General features: G+C 43.9%; 1 protein-coding gene across 9 annotated transcripts in view; it reads left to right on the top strand.

Annotated features, from left to right (window-relative positions):
• Positions 1-19,908, top strand: part of RREB1 (ras responsive element binding protein 1) — a 145,237-nt gene that overhangs the window by 121,679 nt on the left and 3,650 nt on the right. For 8 of the 9 annotated variants that reach the window (XM_038127823.1, XM_038127822.1, XM_038127821.1 and 5 more), the window contains 2 exons: positions 1,344-4,083; positions 17,383-18,126. In XM_038127823.1, the coding sequence (XP_037983751.1) occupies positions 1,344-4,083; positions 17,383-18,126 (3,484 nt within the window). The remainder of the gene's footprint in view (positions 1-1,343; positions 4,084-17,382; positions 18,127-19,908) is intronic. The other variant, XM_038127829.1, reaches the window with a different exon arrangement.

The raw sequence follows: 19,908 nt of genomic DNA, 5'->3' as shown, positions 1-19,908 counted from the left end.
ACTACCATTGTAAAGGTGTATAAAAAATTAGAAGGAAAACTTTGATTATATTAGATCCTTGCCCCTTTGACCTTAGCCAAAAAATCCTACATCTGAAATCAACAGGGAGTACACATGGTAAGGAAGACATTATTTATTTTAGTTTACTCTAACATGGATGTAGTTGGGGTATGAAAGTCTTTAATACAAAAAACTTTGAGCAGTCGCCTTACTAACTAAACAGTGACATCTTCTGTGATTCCATCACAAAACACTCCACAATGTTCCTCATGTAAGATTTGAGGGACAGTGGATGGGGAAAGTCAGGGAGGTAGTCTGTAAATATTTTTCTGAAAGCCATAAACCTTTCTGTTAGGTGATATGATTCCTTCCTCTGTCAAACCTTGCCTATCTTAGTTTGGGTCTGGATGAAGCTGCATTATCTATTAAAAAATCAACAGCACAATCCACCGGGACCATGCTTAGTTTCTGGACTTTTCTTACCCTTCTGGGGTTAAAACATCAATTTCCAACTCTTCTGACTGCAAAGTGGTAGACTTGAAATTTGCTACTGGATGAGGAGAGCATGTACGTCTTTCTGTCAGTCTGTTACAGTTTTAGTATAAAACTTGAAAAATCAAAAGAAAGAACTTTTTAAACAAAAGTTTATTTCTTTTGTAATTAATGACAGACATTTAAAGTTATTAAGGGATTTGAATGTTGGTATTTTCCTTTTGTAATAATTTTGCTTGCACTGTGAGAGAAGATTTATTAAGTATTTAGAGTCTGTAAAGATCTTGCCAGCCCTCTACTAGTATTTTTCTTGGGAGAATAAATGTAATCAGACTTCCCTAACCAAAAACCACTCTGCTTTAAGCTCTGAGTTTCATTGATCTGCTTTTGGGGGAATTTATTTTGGTTAGTTTACATTGGTTTGGCTTCTTGGATGCCTCTTTTTTTTTCCCTTCCTCCTCGTTTCTTTGTAGTAGAGCTAAACGAGAGAGTCTACTGCCTGGCTTCCTTGCTGTGTAGTATGCTGAGGTTCCTGTCCTGTCAATCACACAAGAGAAGTTTCTAATAGGGAAATTTAGGATGGAAAAGAATTTGAGAGCCTGAATAGCCTTCTGAAGGAGTTTACTTTTATAGAAGGGAACTTGTGGAGAATCAGCCCCTAATTCAGATACACGCCTTAGGAGACTAAAGGCTGTGAAATGGAAATATCTCCATGCCAGGTAGGGGAGGGCTGCTCTAAACCTCTTAACTTAGTCAGTGGAAGAGAGTATGAACTGTGTGTGTTTTGCAGCAGCGTGTGATGCCTTTCCAGTTTGAGATTCCTACTGTAAATATTTTTGCATGTCTTGCAGGTCTGGTGTGAAACAAATTTACGAAGGTGCATCAGTGACTTCCATCGATTTATTTGCGAGATGTGTAACAAGGCATTCCCCATGCTTTCAGCACTCAAACTGCACACAGAAACTCACGTGGTGGATCAGGGAAAAGACAAGCACAAGCCACAGTCCACAACCCCACCCGGTGAGAACCCAGACCAGAAAGTCTTCATGGCATCCTTGGGCCTACAATACACCAAAGACATCAAGCCTGTCAAGCAGGAGGATAATACACAAGACGAGGTCCAAGAAATGCGGCTCAGAGCTCTGAAGAGTAACCTACCTCAGGAACCTGGCAGCACCAGTCTGCTCAGCCTCTCTCCTCTGGAAGCTGCCTCCATGGGAGGGTCATTTTCAGTCCTTCCCCCTACAAAAGAAAACATAAAGCTTCTCTCGCTGCAGCCTTTCCAGAAGGGTTTTATTATCCAGCCTGACAGCAGTATTGTGGTGAAACCCATCTCCAATGAGTCTGCCATTGAGCTGGCAGACATTCAGCAGATCTTGAAGATGGCTTCTTCTGCTCCTCCTCAAATCAGTCTTCCTCCACTTTCTAAGGCACCTTCTGTCCCCGTGCAGTCTATTTTCAAGCATATGCCACCACTGAAGCCAAAGCCTTTGGTAACGCCCCGAACAGTTGTCGCAACCTCTACACCTCCTCCTCTTATCAGTGCCCAGCAAGCCTCCCCTGGCTGCATCAGCCCAAGTCTCCCACCTCCCCCTCTGAGGCTGATCAAGAACTCAGTGGAGTCTGCCTCCAACTCTCATCTCCCCCAGCCAGGAGCCAAATCAAGTCCTTCCTCGCAATTGCTCCTCCAACCCAAAGTAGAGCCGTTAACTCAGCACGAGATGAAGACACAGCTGGAGCAGGACAGCATCATTGAAGCTCTCCTGCCTCTAAGTATGGAAGCCAAGATCAAGCAAGAAGTCACAGAAGGGGAGCTCAAAGCCATCATCGCAGGGGCAGCAAACAAGAAGACCCCAACCATGAGGAAAGTTTTGTACCCCTGCCGTTTCTGTGACCAGGTGTTTGCCTTCTCTGGTGTCCTGAGAGCTCACATCCGTTCTCACTTAGGTATTTCCCCATATCAGTGCAACATCTGTGACTACATTGCAGCCGACAAGGCAGCACTGATCCGGCACCTGCGGACGCACAGCGGGGAGCGGCCTTACATCTGTAAAATCTGCCACTACCCGTTCACAGTGAAAGCCAATTGTGAGAGGCACCTGCGAAAGAAGCACCTCAAAACAACCAGGAAGGATATCGAGAAGAACATTGAATATGTCACCAGCAATGCTGCAGAGATGGTGGATGCCTTCTGCTCCCCAGACACGGTGTGCAAGCTGTGTGGAGAGGACCTGAAGCACTACCGGGCCCTCCGCATTCACATGAGGACGCACAGTGGCTGCCAGAAGAAGAAGCCATTCGAGTGTAAGGAGTGTGGCACGGCCTTTTCGGCCAAGAGGAATTGCATTCACCACATCCTCAAGCAGCACTTGCATGTGCAGGAAAAGGAGATTGAGAATTACATCTTAATGGTGGACTGCAGTGCCCAGGAAAGCCAGACAGACCCTTCTTTATTGGAGGACAGCACTTACATGGACCACAAGCCCATGACGCCTTTCCTGGAGCCACAAAACGGCTTCTTGCTGGGAACATCATCTCACGTTTCCATCAAACGTGAACCCGTGGGCAACTTCCCCATGGATTTTGATGAGCCATTGGATTTTTCTCAGAAGAGCAAAAGCCTGAGTGCTGTGCAGGTGAAGCAGGAGAACTTGTTCGGTTCATCTCTGTCCCTTTATGACTGTTCCATGGAGCCTATCGACCTGTCCATCCCCAAAATCCTGAAGAAGGATAAAGATGATGTCCCCTGTGAAGCCAGGAGTCAAGAGCTGGCTGCTTCTGGGAACAGTGATAAAGCCTATAACTGTCTGCAGTGTCCTTTGGTTTTTGGTGCCAATGGGAACTCGGAAACAAACCGGGGTGTCAGACATCCCCAGCCACTGAAAGGTTCGTTGCATTTGACTGTCCCGATCATTTCCCCGGCTCTCCCTGGCAATGCTGCCTTGCTGAGACCCCTGAGGCCTAAACCACCACCACCACCTCTCTTGCCAAAGCCTTCAGTAACTAAAGAGCTGCCACCATTGGCTTCCATTGCACAGATCATTTCATCTGTGTCTTCTGCTCCCACTTTGCTGAAAACGGAGGCTGTAGACGCCAGTCCCAAGGCAGTGAGCAGCTCCACTGGGTGTGACAAATCAGGGAATGCCAAAGCTAAAGTGACAATCGTGACCACCGTTCAGAGAGACTCCAACCTGCCCAATGACCTGTCTCAGGCTTGTGATCCAGAGCAGTCTCCCGTTGCTGATGCTGGGTTGACTAAGAAAAGAGGTAGAAAGAAAGGAACGAAAAATAAGCCCAAACTTAGCAGTAGTGTGGATCTGGAGTCAAGTGGGGAATTTGCCAGCATAGAGAAGATGCTGGCTACCACAGACACTAACAAATTTAGCCCATTTCTGCAGTCCACTGACAATTTCAAGGAAGAAAGTGGCAGAAATGGAACAAGTGAGGATGAAAAGGAAACTGCCAAGGATAAGCTGCTGAGAGGGAAGAGGAACGCTTACTCAGACTGCCTGCAAAATATCCCTTGTCCTTACTGTCCTCAAGTCTTTCCATGGGCGAGTGCCCTGCAGCGGCACATGCTCAGTCACACAGGTAAGAGTGCTCTGTGCTCACAGTAGGTGTAGCCCCTGAGGTTGTTCCCCATGGAAGGGCCTCTCCGTGAAGGAATCTTCCTTTCTCTGATGTCTGAATTGTATTCTCCTTTATTATTTTGCCAATCCCTAGCTGTTGCTGTTGCACAGTGGTGGTGGTAGATTATTCAGAAATGGAATAATCTCTGTGTCTTTGAGTATCAGAGGGTAAATAAAACGGTTAATACCCATTTGACTTTAATGGCATCATTTAGTGTAGCTGGAAAGAGGCTCAGGTTTCAGTTGTTTTGTTATTATTGTCTTGTCTTGAAGGGGAACATGTGTGTTGAATATTTAATTGTGCCTTACGTGGTTTATTTGTCTGCCTCTGATGGCTGTTTGTCGGCATCAGTAATGATAAAAAAGTATCTCTAAAAAGGAGAGACAATAAGTGCAGAACTGTGGCAGGAAAATAATATAGTGCTTAGCATTTTTTTTTCTTGTGGTGGCTTTTATTTAACAGATCAAAGGAGGATGTCAGAAACTGCTCATCCTGAGCATTATGTAATAGCTTGCCTCTAGGAAAAGCTTCTCCTCAGAGATAGACAACTAAAAGTGGGCACATGCCCTAAGGTGTGGAGATGTGTATGGAATCTCTAGCATTGTGCTGCTGTGTAAGTAACCTCAGACCTGGTGTAAACAAAAGGAGGAATTGGGTAGGGAGATTTATTCTAGGTCTGGGGTTATTTTTTGTTCTTCGCTATAAAGGAAATACTGCATTGAATGCTGTGCTGATTTAAGTTCCCTCATTTTTCCACCCACACTGTAATAAAGTAATTAGTAGATTCTCATCCTGCTCTGGAGGGAGAGGGCAAAGCTCTATTTGCTGTTGCACCCTTTAAAGTCAGTCACAGTTGTTAATATTATTTACTTCATTATGCATCTCAGCTCCTGGCATAAAGAATAAAAATTAGGGATGTTTATAAGAAACATAGGGAATTTCAGTATGGCCTTATAAAAGTTAGCGCTTTTTTTGCTGCCTTTTTTTTAAAGAAAATGAGGTTTCCTGAAATGACTGGTTCATGTCTGTGCTAAAGAGGGAAACCTGAAGAGGTAAAAGAGGTTAGCTAAGGGGTTTAAAGGGAATCTGAGCTGTGGAGCTGTCCCTGTTACAGTTTGCTTTGGGTGACACGAGGATATAACTTGAAAGGTATCAGTGCAACAGTGAGGTTATTGTTTCCTGGTCCAGAGAGACCAAATTATTTCATCTTATTAAGCATACAGTTTACTTTATGGTGAAGGAGAGAGAGCACGTAACTCATATCTCAATTGTTTTCCAACACCCTGGTCTCCAAAAAAAATACATGGTTACTGAAGAACTGTTCATGAGACAGAAGACAATGGAGAGGCTTTTCCCAGACTAAGAGGTTTGACCTGCTTATTGATGGCAGACTTCCAAGGTAGCAGCACTGGTGTAAACCCTTAATGAAGACAGGAAAATTCACTCAGCCATGAATTATACTGGTAAAACTTATCTCCCTTACGACCACCAGGCTTCGCAGGAGGCACTATCCTTTTAGAAAGCCTGTGCTGGAATACCCACGAGGAGAGCAAGCAACTGTGGCCAAAACAGGACTAAATCCTTGCCACAGATACTGGATTTTTGATGGTACTACAGCAGTGACGGTAGTCACATTCCTGTTGGTGTGCTCTGGCAGTGATAATACTGAACTCTTTTCTAATCATCATCTCGGTGTTGAGAGAGACTTGTTGCTGGAGGACCATCCCACAGCAAGGTTAGGCTGGCCTTGGGGCATCTGTCTTCAGATGGCATGAGTGTTTTCTTTCTAAACTGGTAGTTTCCAGCAGCTCCCCTGTGGCAGCAGTGTCCATGAAGCCTACTGGAGGGGAGGGGGAAAGCTAAGCTGGGAAGGTGGAGGAAATTTAGGCCAGGGAGGTGGTGCCAAAGCAAGCCTGAGGATGCATTCCAGTGGAACGAGCCCTGTGTTTTTGTGGTGGGTGTCAGGTGCTGGTGGCATGCAAGGAGTTTGGCAGCTCTGTGGTAGATGCAGCAGTTTGTTGGCTTTATCTTTTGGATGGGCAAACTGGTTTTCTTGTGGAGAAATCTGCAGTGTTGTAGTACAGCGCAGCGTTCCTATCCCTACCTATTGCACAGGCTGATAGCTGGTGACTTGTCAGATAGCTCTGGTTTTTTCAAATGAGTTAAGAAAAAAATCTATTTGCTAATCTTTGTAAAGAGAAAAAGGGAACTTTTGTCTGTGTTTGATGACTGCTCCCTGACCTGGGTAGAGAAAGGACAAACAGGCTGACGTGAATGGGATAGATGAGATTCCTGGTGATCTGCTTCCAAGCTGCATGTGTTGGATATGTGATCCATAGGCAATCACAGCAGGGAAGATGACTGTTTAACACTGCTATCAAAAAAAAAACAAAAAAAAACCAAACAAGACTCAAAGCAGTTGTTTGAGCTAAAAAGCAGCACCTAGCTCTTCTGTGTCCATTTTTAAGAAAGTTGTTATTGAGGTAATTCATGTAAGTGGTCTAAGTTAGGATGAGGAAATGATATATCATTCTGAACATTTAAGTGCTGTCTGTATATTATGAGTTTTGAACTGCTGTATCCATACAGACATAAGAAGGTTTTTGCAAGTCTGTTATTGATGTTCAATAAAATTTCAACACAGAGGCCACCTTCCATGTGGTGTCAAGATCATATTTCTCTTTTGTGAAAGTGCAAAAATACACATGCTCCCAGTGACCCACATCCGTCATACAACCAGAAGTGTCTCTTGTGGAAGCTTTTGCCCTGCTTATCCTTGCCTGAGCACCACTGTGTGTTTGGTTGGGTTTTTTTAAGCATACACCTTCCTCAGTGGTTTTTTATTTTAATGATGAGCTCCCACGTAGGACACTGGGAATTTGGCATAGCTTGGTTTTATACTGTGCCTAATACAGTAGCTGTGTTTTGTTTGAACATGCTCGAACACTTGCTTTTAATACTTTCTTTCTTTTGATGTCTTTAATGTATAATTTACTTTTCTATGTTCAACACGGTTGGCTGCCTTTTTTTTTTTTCTCTTCCCTGATGCTTTTGACTTTTTAAATTCTCAGAATTGTGACTAAGATGTGCCCTGCAGGTGATGCAGTTGGTTTTGCTCCTTTTTATAGGATGCAGATCAGACTAGGTTCGGTATGAAATTACAGTGATGGTTGTTTTTGACCACCAGTTTGTTATAGATAACCTAATCTGTTTGCAGAGATTCACTTGAGAATATTTTCAGAGGGTTACTGGCAGGTCTTACTTGGCCCAAGATTAAATTTTGTAGAAAGTGAGATTTAATAGCAGAGAGGGTTTTTTGGTTTTGTTTTGCTGCTACAACAGGAACAAACCATACAAGGAAGTATCTGTAAACAAAATAAAGGAATAAATAAATAGAAAACTCTTACATCTGGCCCATGAACTTGAATGTTTCCTATTGATTTGAGGCCACAAGTCACCAAAAAAAAAGAACTTTGAGGCATTTTTATTCTTTGCTTTTATGATTCAAGTCAAAATTGTAAACATCTTTATTTTGCAACATTTGTAATTACCATGGTGAATAACATGTTTCTGCTAGGACAGGTGTGCAGGAGATACCTTGAGGACTGATCTTACAAGCTCTGATTATTCAGGTGACTCTTTATATTGAAAAAGACACTCTTCAAACAATTGGCTACTATGAAATGTAGCCAGACTAGGCTAGTCGTGCTGTGCTGCTAACCAAAATTTACAGTCAGTCCCAAGTCAATATTTACGCACAGATGTATTTTAATACAGGCCATGACTATTCATATGGAAAAATTTAATAAAAAAATCAAATCACATTGAATTTTTAGGTTACCTTCCATTGAGTAAGTGTATTTTATCAGAAGAGCAGTTGCCATTAAGGGACAAATAAAGAAGGCAAACTGCTTTTTTTGAATGTTCCAGATTTGTGCCTTTAAAGGTGACATTTTTGAAAAGCTCTGTAACTTCAGGTGGGAGGATTGGAGTTTGCACAGTAAGTAGAAATTTTGTTAGGGTTTTGAGACCCCCAGCTAGGACATCTGTGTGGAAAGAAGTATATTTTATCTGTTGCAAATATTGGTCTGTATGATAAATATTTGATACAAAGATTTTCAATGCTGAAAATATGAGAAAATTGTGGCCTGAGATGCAGGTTGAGTTTCAAGTAATTAATCCTTAACTAATCCTGTCATTGCATGCTTGAAAAGAAATGCAAAAAGGAATTGGGCTACCATGAAGCAAAAGGATTTCTCCTCGACTTTGAAGTTTTGTATTTGTATTGTGAATGAAGCCAGATAGAAGTGCATAAAACAGTGATATTTGTAGCCGTACATTAATTTATGGATTAATTAGCAGGCATCTAAAAGGAAAGAGTGACTTGAAAGCCTAGAAAAAAGCAGTACCATGATGCATTGAAAAAGCTGTGTTGACACTGGAAGAAAATGAAGAGAAAGAAACAGCTCCTGAGATGTCTGTGAGATGCAGGTTATCCCTGGTACAGGTTGAGATGTTAACTAGAACAGAACCAACTTTCAGAAGATGAAAGTGAGAGAGATACCCACAATGTTGTATCAAAGAGGCTGCTGGCTGTGGCAGGGGATGGGTGTACTTGTGTTTCCAGAGGTTTTGGGTGTGAGGTGGTAGGTATGACAGGGGCCGATCTCCTTTTACAAGTAACTATCCTCTCAATCTCTTTATTCATCACAAAGATGTCTTGCAGGATTGCCTTCCTCACTGCACTGCATGATCCTGGCTTTTCTTTCAACTTTTCCTGTGCTTAGTCCCTCCCCTGTTCTAGTAATTTAAATGAATTATAGACATGAAAAACTTTCTCCTAAGGGAAAATAATTTACTGTTTGTTCAACATATGGGCCTTGATTCCACTGAAGTCAGTGGAGAGATGCCCTGTGGCTTTGATGGAGATGGTGTCCAATTCACACAGGCGATAGGCATTTCCAGAGAGAGCCTGCTGTTGAGGAGCTTGCAGTCAGGATATTGTGGTTGGTCACCAAGCAATAACAGAGGCAAAGGAAGAAAAGCAAGGAAGTTTCTTATTACACACCAGGGGGGTATTCATACATTTTATCTTGCAACAGGCCAGAAGCCCTTCCCCTGTAAGAAATGTGGTGTCATTTCTACCAAATCTAGCAGAATTTCCACAAACCTGGAGTCTCCAGCTGCTGCCTGTGGAGAAATGTGCTTATCCCCCAGTCTAAGGAAGAGGATGTTGGATCTCACAAATCCACACTTTTTCCACACACACTTTTTCCCAGCAGTTCAGAACACCAAGGCCAAGTTGTACTTGGTCAGGCTGAATGCTGCAGACAAGCAAAGCACGGAGAATGGAGAAGTGCCCTTCCACACTGCAGTGGTACTCCTGTCTCCAGTGGTAGCAGGAGGATGTGCTCTTTTGTGTGAGCATGTAGACACGGCCACTTCCTCTGGCCTGTTGCTCTTAAAGGTCTATCAGCATCCACAACTGCTTCCCCTTAGGATTGTGTGTTCAGGGGCACATCCTTGCCCACTTCCTTTACAACCTGTTTATGGAGCTGCTGTCTGCAGGTCCTTCCAGTTGTTTTCTGAACCTGCTGATAAAGTCTGCTTTTAATTAGGCTGCTACTGCAGGCCATGTCAGTGATCCTGGAGAGACATCAGTGAAGGCTTTGAGTCCTCCTGCCTGGATGTACCTGCCAGTACTATACTCAGCATCACATAGGCATGGTCTAGATTGTTTTACCTTGTGTTAATCTGCATTGAAGCTCACCTGCCATCGTACTGCCCCCTCTGTCTTGTCAGTAGTGAAAGAGGTTGGCTGTCAGATCATGCAAGGCTCCCTTGTAGGTAGGTAAGTGGCATTTAGCCAGAAAGGAGGAGCTGACACAAAACCAAGGGTGAGCACAGTCACTCTGGGTTTACCGTGCTGACCAAATGGGATGGGTGCAAGAAGGAAGCTCAGCAGATGGTGGTACATGACCCTTGCCTGAAAACTGCTTGCTCAAGGGAGCTGTTGCTGCAAGTTATTCACACCTCCAGTACAGACAGCGTCACTTTGTGTCACTTTGAGTTGGTTTCATGGGAGAATTGTTGGAAGTAACAAACTTAAAAGCAGCAAGAAGTTGGCTCTGTGCGTCAGGGTAGTTAAAATTACAATGAGTTACTACTCTCAACCTCAGGGTAGCTGCTGATCAGATTGCACAGAGCGTGCACAGGATTTTTCTCTTACATCCCCATGCACCAGTCTGTTTGGGAAAGTCTGCTGTCTTGCCAGCCTCTCTCATCCTTTCTGCTTCTTTTAATACAGCAGGTTGCCTTGCAGTGATTCAAATGTGGTAATACAGGTCTCAGTACTAGTCTGGCTTTGCAATCTGCCGTGCTGGGGACCTGTTACGACTTGGTTTGATCTTGCCTATCATGAAGAGACTAAGTTGCCTCGTTACCATGTTAACAGCCTGTAACTTCAGAGGGCTGTAGCACGGTGTCTGCAGTGTCACGTGGGCCCATCCTGCCTATGCAGACAACAGATGGCTACAGCGTGAGAGAGGAACTCGTGTTATGACATGATCCCCTATGAGAACAAAAGTCTGCAGGAAGGGCTCTGAAAGTGCTCACCTCTCACAATTTTCATGGCAGAATTAAACTGAAATGTCCTACTTGAAGGACAATTAAAGACTTTCCTTATAGTCAGAGAGGTCCTAAAGCAGCTCATCTGTTCGGTGGTGTGAGGAGGCAAGCATTTCTAAAGCTGCTCAGATGAGTACTGGTGCAAGGTAGATGTTCTCAGCAGCTGGCGCCGGGCTGGTCAGAGTGGTTCGACCTGCCCCCGGCAGACAGAGCCTTGGGCCATGGTTGGATAACACAAAGCACTTATTGGCAGTACTGGCTCGACCTGTTCCAAACTGTTCACCCCTGCAGCTGTAGCTGACCCAGCTGCCCAAAAAAATTAAAAGGGCAAGGGGAGGGACTGGTAGTCATGAGATCAGTTCCCGGATCTGGCTGGCAGTACAGCCCTAAAGGAGTGCATTGATGCAGCTGAGGTGTGGAGCTAGCATCATCTTCTGGGAGGCACTGGGGATAGATGCTGTTGAAATTGGCTTTGTTGTCAGTGTTTTGTGTCTTCAAATAGCAGCTTTAGGCATCAGGGAGGGAGCCCAAATCCCATAGCGCACACAGTTACAGTTACCACGTGCACTTCATAGCACAGCTTAGCATTTATAACTGGCTTCACCAAGCGGTGGCTAATCTTGGTTCAGAATCATTCAACAGCTTTGGACTTCTGGTCTCCCTTCATTGTCCAAGAAAAAGGAATTTCCAAATCCGTGGGAGTAAACTAAGAATTTGAAACTGTGGCTAAGTTTAAAATGAAGTGGTTTCTTTTGGTGCTGGCTATAAAGGGTGGGTAAGCAGCATGCTCAGCGCTTGCGTGCAGAGTCCTTGCGAGGGCTGTCCTTGGAAGTGAGTGGTCATATGGATTTCACTCTGCCAGAAGGAAAGGGAATGAAGGGAGATGCTTGGATGGTGTTTGGTCAGCCATAAATGAAGCAAAGCTTTAGGATGAGGTGTAAGACAGGAAGTGCAATTCAATAGAGTGTCACTGGGAACAAGTTTATAGAGGGTTTCTTTTGGTCTTGTTTTAAACCAAAACAAAAACAGGATGGTGGTTTAGAACAGGATTCAGAGATGAGGAGGCTGTGTAAGTGATGGGGCTTGCTCATATCCTTGCTACATGGGGAGGAAGGGAATGGTCTAAAGTGCCTAAAGCAAACTGAGGACATTTCCCCCAGCTCACAGCAGTCAGACCAGCGGAGAGCTATTCTGGCAGAGAGGAAAATGTGGACCAGCTTAATGAATTGCCCACTTTCGTCATGTTAAAGCAGCCCTGCCTTTGTCTCCTTAGGGCTGTATTAATGCTCCCTTCTTGCAACAAAATACAGTTGACAGAGATGTGGGATAGGAATGGGGTAAGGGATTATCTCTTACATAATGGAGAAAGAGAACTTAATAAGGAAAGATCCCTTTCGTAAAGAGACTTGCCCCTAATGTGAGAGGGTCGAACACAACTGCTCTGTGTTAACTAGACAAATATTTACTAAGTATACTCAACAGTGAATTTTCTGATTAGCATCTAGTGGAATTCATCTTTGCTCTAGATATCTGCCACACTGTGATCCCTCCAGAAATCATGTGAGCCCTGGGTATAGTGGGGGACTTTTTCCAAACTGTTCTAGCTGTCTGTACCTCTGAACTACATTTGTGGGCATTTCTTAGAGGACAAAGGGCTTGAAATCGTGTTTTCAGTGTCAGGCAAAGTTTAACAACTGCTCTAGAGCCAGAGCTTAGAGTAAAGCAAGAGTCATTTGCTGCTGGGGTTGGCCTGAGTGCTAGAGCTGTTGTATGAAGATACTGAGGAGATGGTGGCTGTATTGTCAGCTCTACATCAAACTGCCTTTCTGCTGAATGGTGCGATCTATCATAAGCTCAAAGTGTGGGTTTTGTCCCTGCTACCTTAAATGCAGATTCCCCCATGGTAGGTGCAGTCAGAGCTAGTTCTGAAAACTTTTTCATTACTTCAGCTGCTCTGTTGAAGGTAGTAGGGAATCATACTGTGTGTTAAAGACAGAAAGTGTTTTTTCCCAGAATTGTTTTTCCTTTTCCCCAGACATACTCAGTTCCATTTACTGTAAATAGTCCTTTTCTAGCTTGAATATTTTCATTTCACAAGGCATGAAGACACAGCCGAAGCTCTCTCAGCCATGTGAGGAATGATTAACTATTTAACTTGAGTGTGTGTAGGTGATGTAATGAAGGTGGCTGAAGTTAATTATTTAGAATGTTTACAATAAAAATGGACGAAGATAACACCCAAAATTTTTCAAGTGGGTTCTCTGGGTTTAAAAGATGTTCTCCTGTTCATGGGTGGAAGTAAAAGCAGCATTATGTGTGTGAGTCCAAAAAATCCCAAATTTACTAGAACTGCTACCACCTAGTGGTGGCTGCTTCTTTTGTAAAATATAAAACAAGCTGGGGTTATTTCATTTAATGTAGGGAAGATAGTAAATCATCAGCTCATCTGACTGATAATGCCAACTGCTTGTACCATATCCATTTCCAGTGGTCTGTTTGCTCCCATTTTGAGGATTATTTATGTGATGGGTTTTCTAACTCTTCTCTTGGGATGTTAGGAATGTTTGTCAATAAACACTTGCTTTAGCACCAAAATGTTTTTCATTATGTCCTGTTTTGTCTACTAACTTCATAGCATCTCAAGCTCTACTCTCTATTCCACCATAGTTCCAGGAAAAAATAAAACCATGTGTAAAAAGAATCATGCCAGCAAGCCCACCTTGATCTGTATCTCCTCTTTCATCTGAAATTTTTCACATTTGGTGTCCCTCTTCATAATTTGGTTTGCATATGTAGGAAAGCAGTTCCCTCCTCTTTCTTGCCACCAATAAAAGATGAAGTGAATTCTTCATCTGCTTCTTGAAGTGACTGGGCTGACAAAAGACTGCAACTGGATTTGTAAATAGACTTCAGCAAAACAGTCTTGTCTTTCCACAGTTTGAAGGAAAAATGATTTTGGCTACATCTGTATAGCACAGCTTTAGTGGTTTCTTTCATGCAAGCGGAAAAGTTTTTGGATTCTCAGATGGAGTCCTTGAGGTTTAGCTTATGAATACATCTCATGAGAAGTTTTTTTTTCCCAGGAGCTGACGAGGCAGCAGCTGAGTTACCAGTGGTTTTTTGTTGCCTTCTTCCCTATGTCCTTACTTTCCTGCTCTTCTCTTTCTCCCTTATCCTGCACATCTTTTTTGACTCTGGTGTCAGAATTGAGACCTTCAGATAGTGTCACCTTCTTCTCTTCATTTTGGGGGAGTGATGCACTGGTTGCACATGACAAGGTAATGTGTGCTGCTCCCATGGTTGCTGAAGAAGTGGCAGTGGGTGGGAGCCTTGATGAGTGGATTTCTTGTCCACTTGATTCACCAAGTGTAAATTCTGTGGGATAACAAGTGGACTGGAAAGCATTTTACAGCCTTAGTAAGTGAAAAATGGGAAAGAAACAGCTGGCCTTTCCTGTGCATCCTATTTCTTTCACTGCCTGGAATCGAGTGACCCCTCTGCAACATAAATCAGCCAAATTCTGGAGATGGGAATTATCCATGTGAGAGGAGCTCTGTCTTGTTGGAGGGATGTTTGCCCAGATTTGAAGGCTCAGTCAAAATCCTCCTCCTTGTGTAAGATACAAGCGTGCTGGATCTGTGTAGCCAGCAGGGTTTCTGTTGCTGCAGTGGGCATGTTAGAAGGCAGAAAACAGTAGTGCAGACCAGGCCTAACCTCTGCTGGAGTGGACGAAGCAGCTGCCAGTGCAAGACTACCCTTGCAGCCATCTCTTGTGCTGCAGGAGAAGTCTCACACTGGACCTGGCACAATTGTCTTCACAACCACTGTGTTTACCACACACCCTCACAGCTCCCCTGCTGCTATTCCAGTTCATCAGAAGCAGAACTGGGCTGATTCTCACCTGTCCCCAAATAACCAGGATTTGTGCAAAGCAGCTCACTTTTTCACCAGCTCCAGAACCAACTGCACAGGTTGGAGATAGCCACAGAGCAGCTCAGCTGGTCAGGAGCTGCTGCTTTACGTGAGGTACATGCATGAAGTTTCCTAAGGGGCCTGTGAAACTCCTTCTTGACAAGGAAAAGGGCAGGTCTGCTTTGTGCAGGGGAGGAGGAAGAGCGCTCCCCCAAGCACGTACATGTGTCAGCATATCCCTGACTATGTCACCACCTGAGTTTTGAATGTTCCTTGAGGGCTGCCGGGCCAGAAGGAGCTTCAGAAGCGAAGGCCTGTGTGCATTTGTGTTCCCAGGATCTGGAGTGGGCTTTGCCCTTTGTGAAGGCACATTGTTTAAACTTAAGAGTTTGTTTTACTTCATGTAGACCTCATCTGTTTGCCTGTGCCAGTACATCACTTACCTGTGGACCACCTATCCCTTGAAGTGTTTTTCTCTTGTGCACCGGAAAATGTAGTTGCAGGCCACGTGTGCAAGAACAGAATAACAGCTGGGAAGAGGCCCAGGGCACAGAGGAGAGGAAAGGAGATAGAGTTCAAGTACAATTCACTGAAGAATGAGTATACTGTAAGAAAAATAATATATTTTCCCAAATACTAGAAGCAGAAGAAGAAAAAGTTATGGAAAAATTGGAAAATCATGAATGATATATGACACTGAATGTTGAAGTTGGGACTTCTGTATTGAGAGTTTTAAAAATGGTTTTGGCTTGCTCTTACCTTGATTGCCACCCATGGATATTCTCCTCAATCACTTTGCTTCTGTTGTTTCATGTTGAAAAACAGGGAAAAAATCTCCCTCTGCATCCACTGTTTTCTGTGTTGTCAATAAAGAGTTACAGAATATCTCTCTGGGTACGATTAAGAGGAGCTTTTTCCCATCTTGGTTTCCTTGTGCTCCTCACTCATCTCCATCCTAACAGAGCTCACATGGTTTCCTGCCCCTCTCCCTAATGAACCCCCTCTGTGCTGTGCTGGCAGCCTTTCTTCAGCCTAACACACATCCATCCCATCAGGGGAGCATTTCCTGACCTCGCAGGGGATGAGAGAGGGCAGCCCACGTCTGCTTTCAGACGTCCCCATCCTCACATTCTGTGGCCTTACACACAGATTAGGGCTTGCTTGCGTGTTCTAACGGGCAGATAATTAGATGAGCAATGAACTTTGTGTAATCCACTGTCTGTGTAAACAGATCTGTTCTGATTAAAAGGTGAGATTACTTTTTGTGATAGGTCACTTCTCCCCCCTAAACTCCCCCAAGAAAAAGCGTACCAAGAATTGCACACTACTAAGTGATCATTCGCTATCACCAGAAACCCTGCTACACTTTGACATTTGTTTAATGGCCATTTATTATCACTAGTGATAGGAGATGGGGCCAGTGCAAATCGTGTTGCAAGACTATATTCAAACTAATAAGTGCCTGAGAACCATCTTCTTATCTTCTGTTTTTACTCCTTGCTTAGGGAAAAAAAAAACCTGTAATAGGAAATCTGGGCAGTTTGGAGACAAGCACATGTTGTACTGTGTCAAACAGAGAACTTGCACTTCTCTCCTAGAGGTTCTAAATCCCTGTAGTTACTCAGCAGCTATCGTTCTTGCAGATGAATGTTGAAATGCCGGGTGGGTTGTGGGCTCCCTTTGCTGCTTGCTGTCAGTAAGCAGGAGGAGGGGTGGAGGACTTAAAGTTTCAGCTTTCAGAAAGCACCACTTGTGAACTTTGTGTCCTGGAACAATTCCTGGGAAGTGGCACTGGGGATGCAGTTACATCAGCAGCAGCTTTGGCCTCCAGAGCTAGACCAGCTTATTTCCTATTTACTAATATACTATTTGTGTGGAGCTTGGAAGGAGTACAGCTTCCGCCTTCTGGTCTCCTTAAGCACCTTACCTGTTTCAGTTTTTTGGACATATGTTACATCTTCAGCAACAATAATGCTGCAGACAGGTAAGTAAGCAGAGGACACCGTTAAGGACCACATCTTAGGTAATTTTTGTCTTCTTGTGAGGTAACTGTGAAACAGCAAAGCCTGTTACTATCCCTTGGCTTTAAATTTTGATTCCAAGTGGCATATCAGAGACTCTGGTGTGGACAAACTTCCACATCTTCCACTTTAATGGTGTATGCCCAGTTTTTTAAGCCAACTTTTCTGTTGCTGTCTGCACTAAGTATTCACATTTAGTTGTACCGGGTGGTTGCATGAGGCCTTTGCATTTCCTTGGAACAATATTTCTTGCTCCACAAAAATTAGTTTGATAAATATGCAGGTTGTATATTATTTCAATCTGTCTTTACATTTTTCATATGCAAGTTCATTAGTAATACATCCATGTGTCTCTGGAATGGTCTATTTGTGACAGTGACCTCAGCTCTTCTTCAGTGTCTCAGCATATTGTGTTCTCTGGTTAAAAGTGATTATATTAAAATTATTGCAGGAAGCTGCTGAGATTGTGAGTCTGTTTTGGAAAAGAAAGCTTTTTGTGAAAGAGTTTGTATCATCTTGTTAATTGGGTTCTGTAGTATTTTAATCTCTTTTCAGCTGTAAGTTATGGCCTAGATCACAGACAAGAGAAACAGATGTTGGGATGCTTGATTAGAAGCAATGCTCTCGGGTCCCTGTGCAGGCTGACTTCACTGCTGGTAGTTGGGAATCCCACTGAAAGTTTCTCTGTGTTTCCTTGCAGAGAGCCAGGCAGATGCAGAGACACTAGCTACAGGAAACAAAGCCTTGAACCTGAGCTGTGGCGAGAAGGAGCAGTCAGAGGAAATGACAGAGCTACCAGAGAGTGAGCGCGGCCCCAAGGAGGAGCAGAAGGCCGATTCCCTTCTTGCAGAAGAGGATGCTGAAGAAAAAGTGGATGGATATGAAGAGGGCCCTGAGGAAGATTCTGTAAGTAACAAAAGTCTTGACCTCAATTTTGCCAGCAAATTAATGGACTTCAAGCTGGCAGAGAGTGACCAGAGTGCAGGCAGCAGTTCTCAGACTGAAAGGAAACATGCCTGTGACATTTGTGGCAAAACCTTCAAGTTTGCTGGCACTCTTAGCCGTCACAAAAAGGCCCACATTCGTGAGGACAGAAAGGATGAAAGGAGCAGTGAGGATGAAAGCAAAAGCATTCAGGATGATGCAGGAGCTCCCTCGATGCATGACTCTGGTCTTGAGCAGGAAGAGTCTCCGTTGGACTTGAAGGTAGTGGAGTCTCCTGTGGACTTTGAGGCAACAGGAAAGGAGAATGAAGAGAGCGAAAGCATCTCTGAGGGGGAAGGCACAGAGAGAAAGTCCACTGAGAAGAGCAGTGATGACAAACCAAAGACTGATGAGGCTAAGAGTACTGCAAAAGCAGACAAAAGAAAGAAAGTCTGTACTGTGTGCAACAAGCGTTTCTGGTCTCTGCAAGATCTGACGCGACATATGCGGTCTCATACAGGTAAGAGGAGGCTTGAGGGCAGAACAGACCATGAGGTGTCCCACCAGACTGAGGTGTCTGCTCTGGAGGTGCCCAGTTGCTGCTGGCACTTGAGGCTGAAGACACTGCTTTTAGTCCTAAAGGTATATGCAAGGTGTCTTCTCTGCCCCAGTCCCCCATGCTGCATAAAAAGCCTATGGAGGGAGCAAGAATTGCAGCCACTGCTTTATTTTCAACTCCCAAACTGTTTTTCCCCATGATTGCTTGCAGAGTTCAGAGGTGAGGGCAAGTGTGGAGATCCCTGGGCAGCTTCTGACTCCCTTCTTTCCATGTGTGTGTGGCTTTACTTCTTCCCAATATTTTGACCAGCAGTGGAGAAACTGTCAGGGTATCGTGAGACCTCACCTCTGAGTCAAAGTTCAGAGAGAGAGAGAAAGAGTTTGGTTTTGTCTGATGATCTGAGCCTAATACGGGTAACATGCTGGTGATGTGTGTGACCTGCTGTTTGGGTGGAAGGCAGAGATCCAGTGGGCACTTGGGTAGGGAAGGTGGAACACAGGTGGTGAAACACTTGCCCAGTGACTTGACTGGACAGTGGGATTGCTTTATGTGATAGGCAGATTGCAGCAGTGCCTTGCAAATGAGGTGAAGCCATGAACCAGCTCAAAGGTGAATTAATCATTCATCCTTATTAATTATGTATTTTACCTGCCAGCAAGCTGCTCTGACATGGGAAAACTGGTCCATTTGGACATTTTGTGTCTTTTGAAGGTTCTCTCTGCTGAAGACAAGATCTTCGCCATTGACAAAATATTTGTGCTGTAATTGACAGTGATTTTTAGAAAACTACAGCAAAGAGTAATGCCTGAATAGCTTCAACCCTTCTAAATCATAAATATTCAGCTATTGAGTACAAAACTGACCTGTTTTCTTCTGCCACTGAGCCACAAGTGAAACGCAACAGGTCCCATTCTAGTGCCTATTTTTCCTACAAGTGCAGAAGCTTCAGGGAAATGCTGATATCTAAAGTACTGAGCTTTACCCTCAAACAATGTGTGCCCATGGACATTTCCATACTCTGTTTTAATTGTTTGCATTGCCTGCTGGGTTATTGTGGGCTTTGTCAGTATGTTTTTTTCCTGTTTGTTTCTTTTTCTTATTTGACACTTGAAGGATGTTTTAACATAGAATAGGTGTGGAACAGGAGCCTGGCACAGTGCTTTCTTCAAATTCATAAATCTAACTATGACCTATCCCCACTGTCAGATCAATGTATTTTCAGCTGAGGATTTTGCACCAGTGCTGTGGGTTGACTCTTCTCCTTGTCTCCTTCCTACTTGTTCTACTATATTGAAAAAATACTGTCAGTTGCACATTCCTTATACTTCAGTTTTAATGTGTGAGGTTTTTTAAAGATACCTGTAAGGTTTTGGGATTTGTTTACTCAGAAGAGGAACATTTGGGACAAGAAACCTCTGCCTGCCTACTGCGTGTCTCATTCTGATGCTCATTGGCACAAGATGGTGTCTTGATGGAATTGCAGCACTGAAAAGTCTTTAAGAGGCGCAGTTGGAAAGGGAGGACAGGTTGGGGTGGGACCTTTGTTTCTTCAGGGCAGACAGCAGACAGCACCTTAAAGCAGTGTGTGTGGTTCGTATTTTGGGAGAATTTTGTCTTTGGGGCTCTGGTTGCTTTGTTTTCCAGTGAGTTCCTGCTGAGGGAAGTATTCTCTCTCTCTACATGTGTCTGGGGCTGACCTGCAGCAGGGAGCCCACGTGGTGGGCTGGTTTCATGAAGGCTTTT

This window comes from Motacilla alba, chromosome 2, assembly GCF_015832195.1.
Source record: "Motacilla alba alba isolate MOTALB_02 chromosome 2, Motacilla_alba_V1.0_pri, whole genome shotgun sequence".
Classification (NCBI taxonomy): domain Eukaryota; kingdom Metazoa; phylum Chordata; class Aves; order Passeriformes; family Motacillidae; genus Motacilla; species Motacilla alba.
The sequence above is the reverse complement of the archived record's forward strand: the minus strand, read 5'-3'. Positions and strand labels throughout refer to the sequence as shown.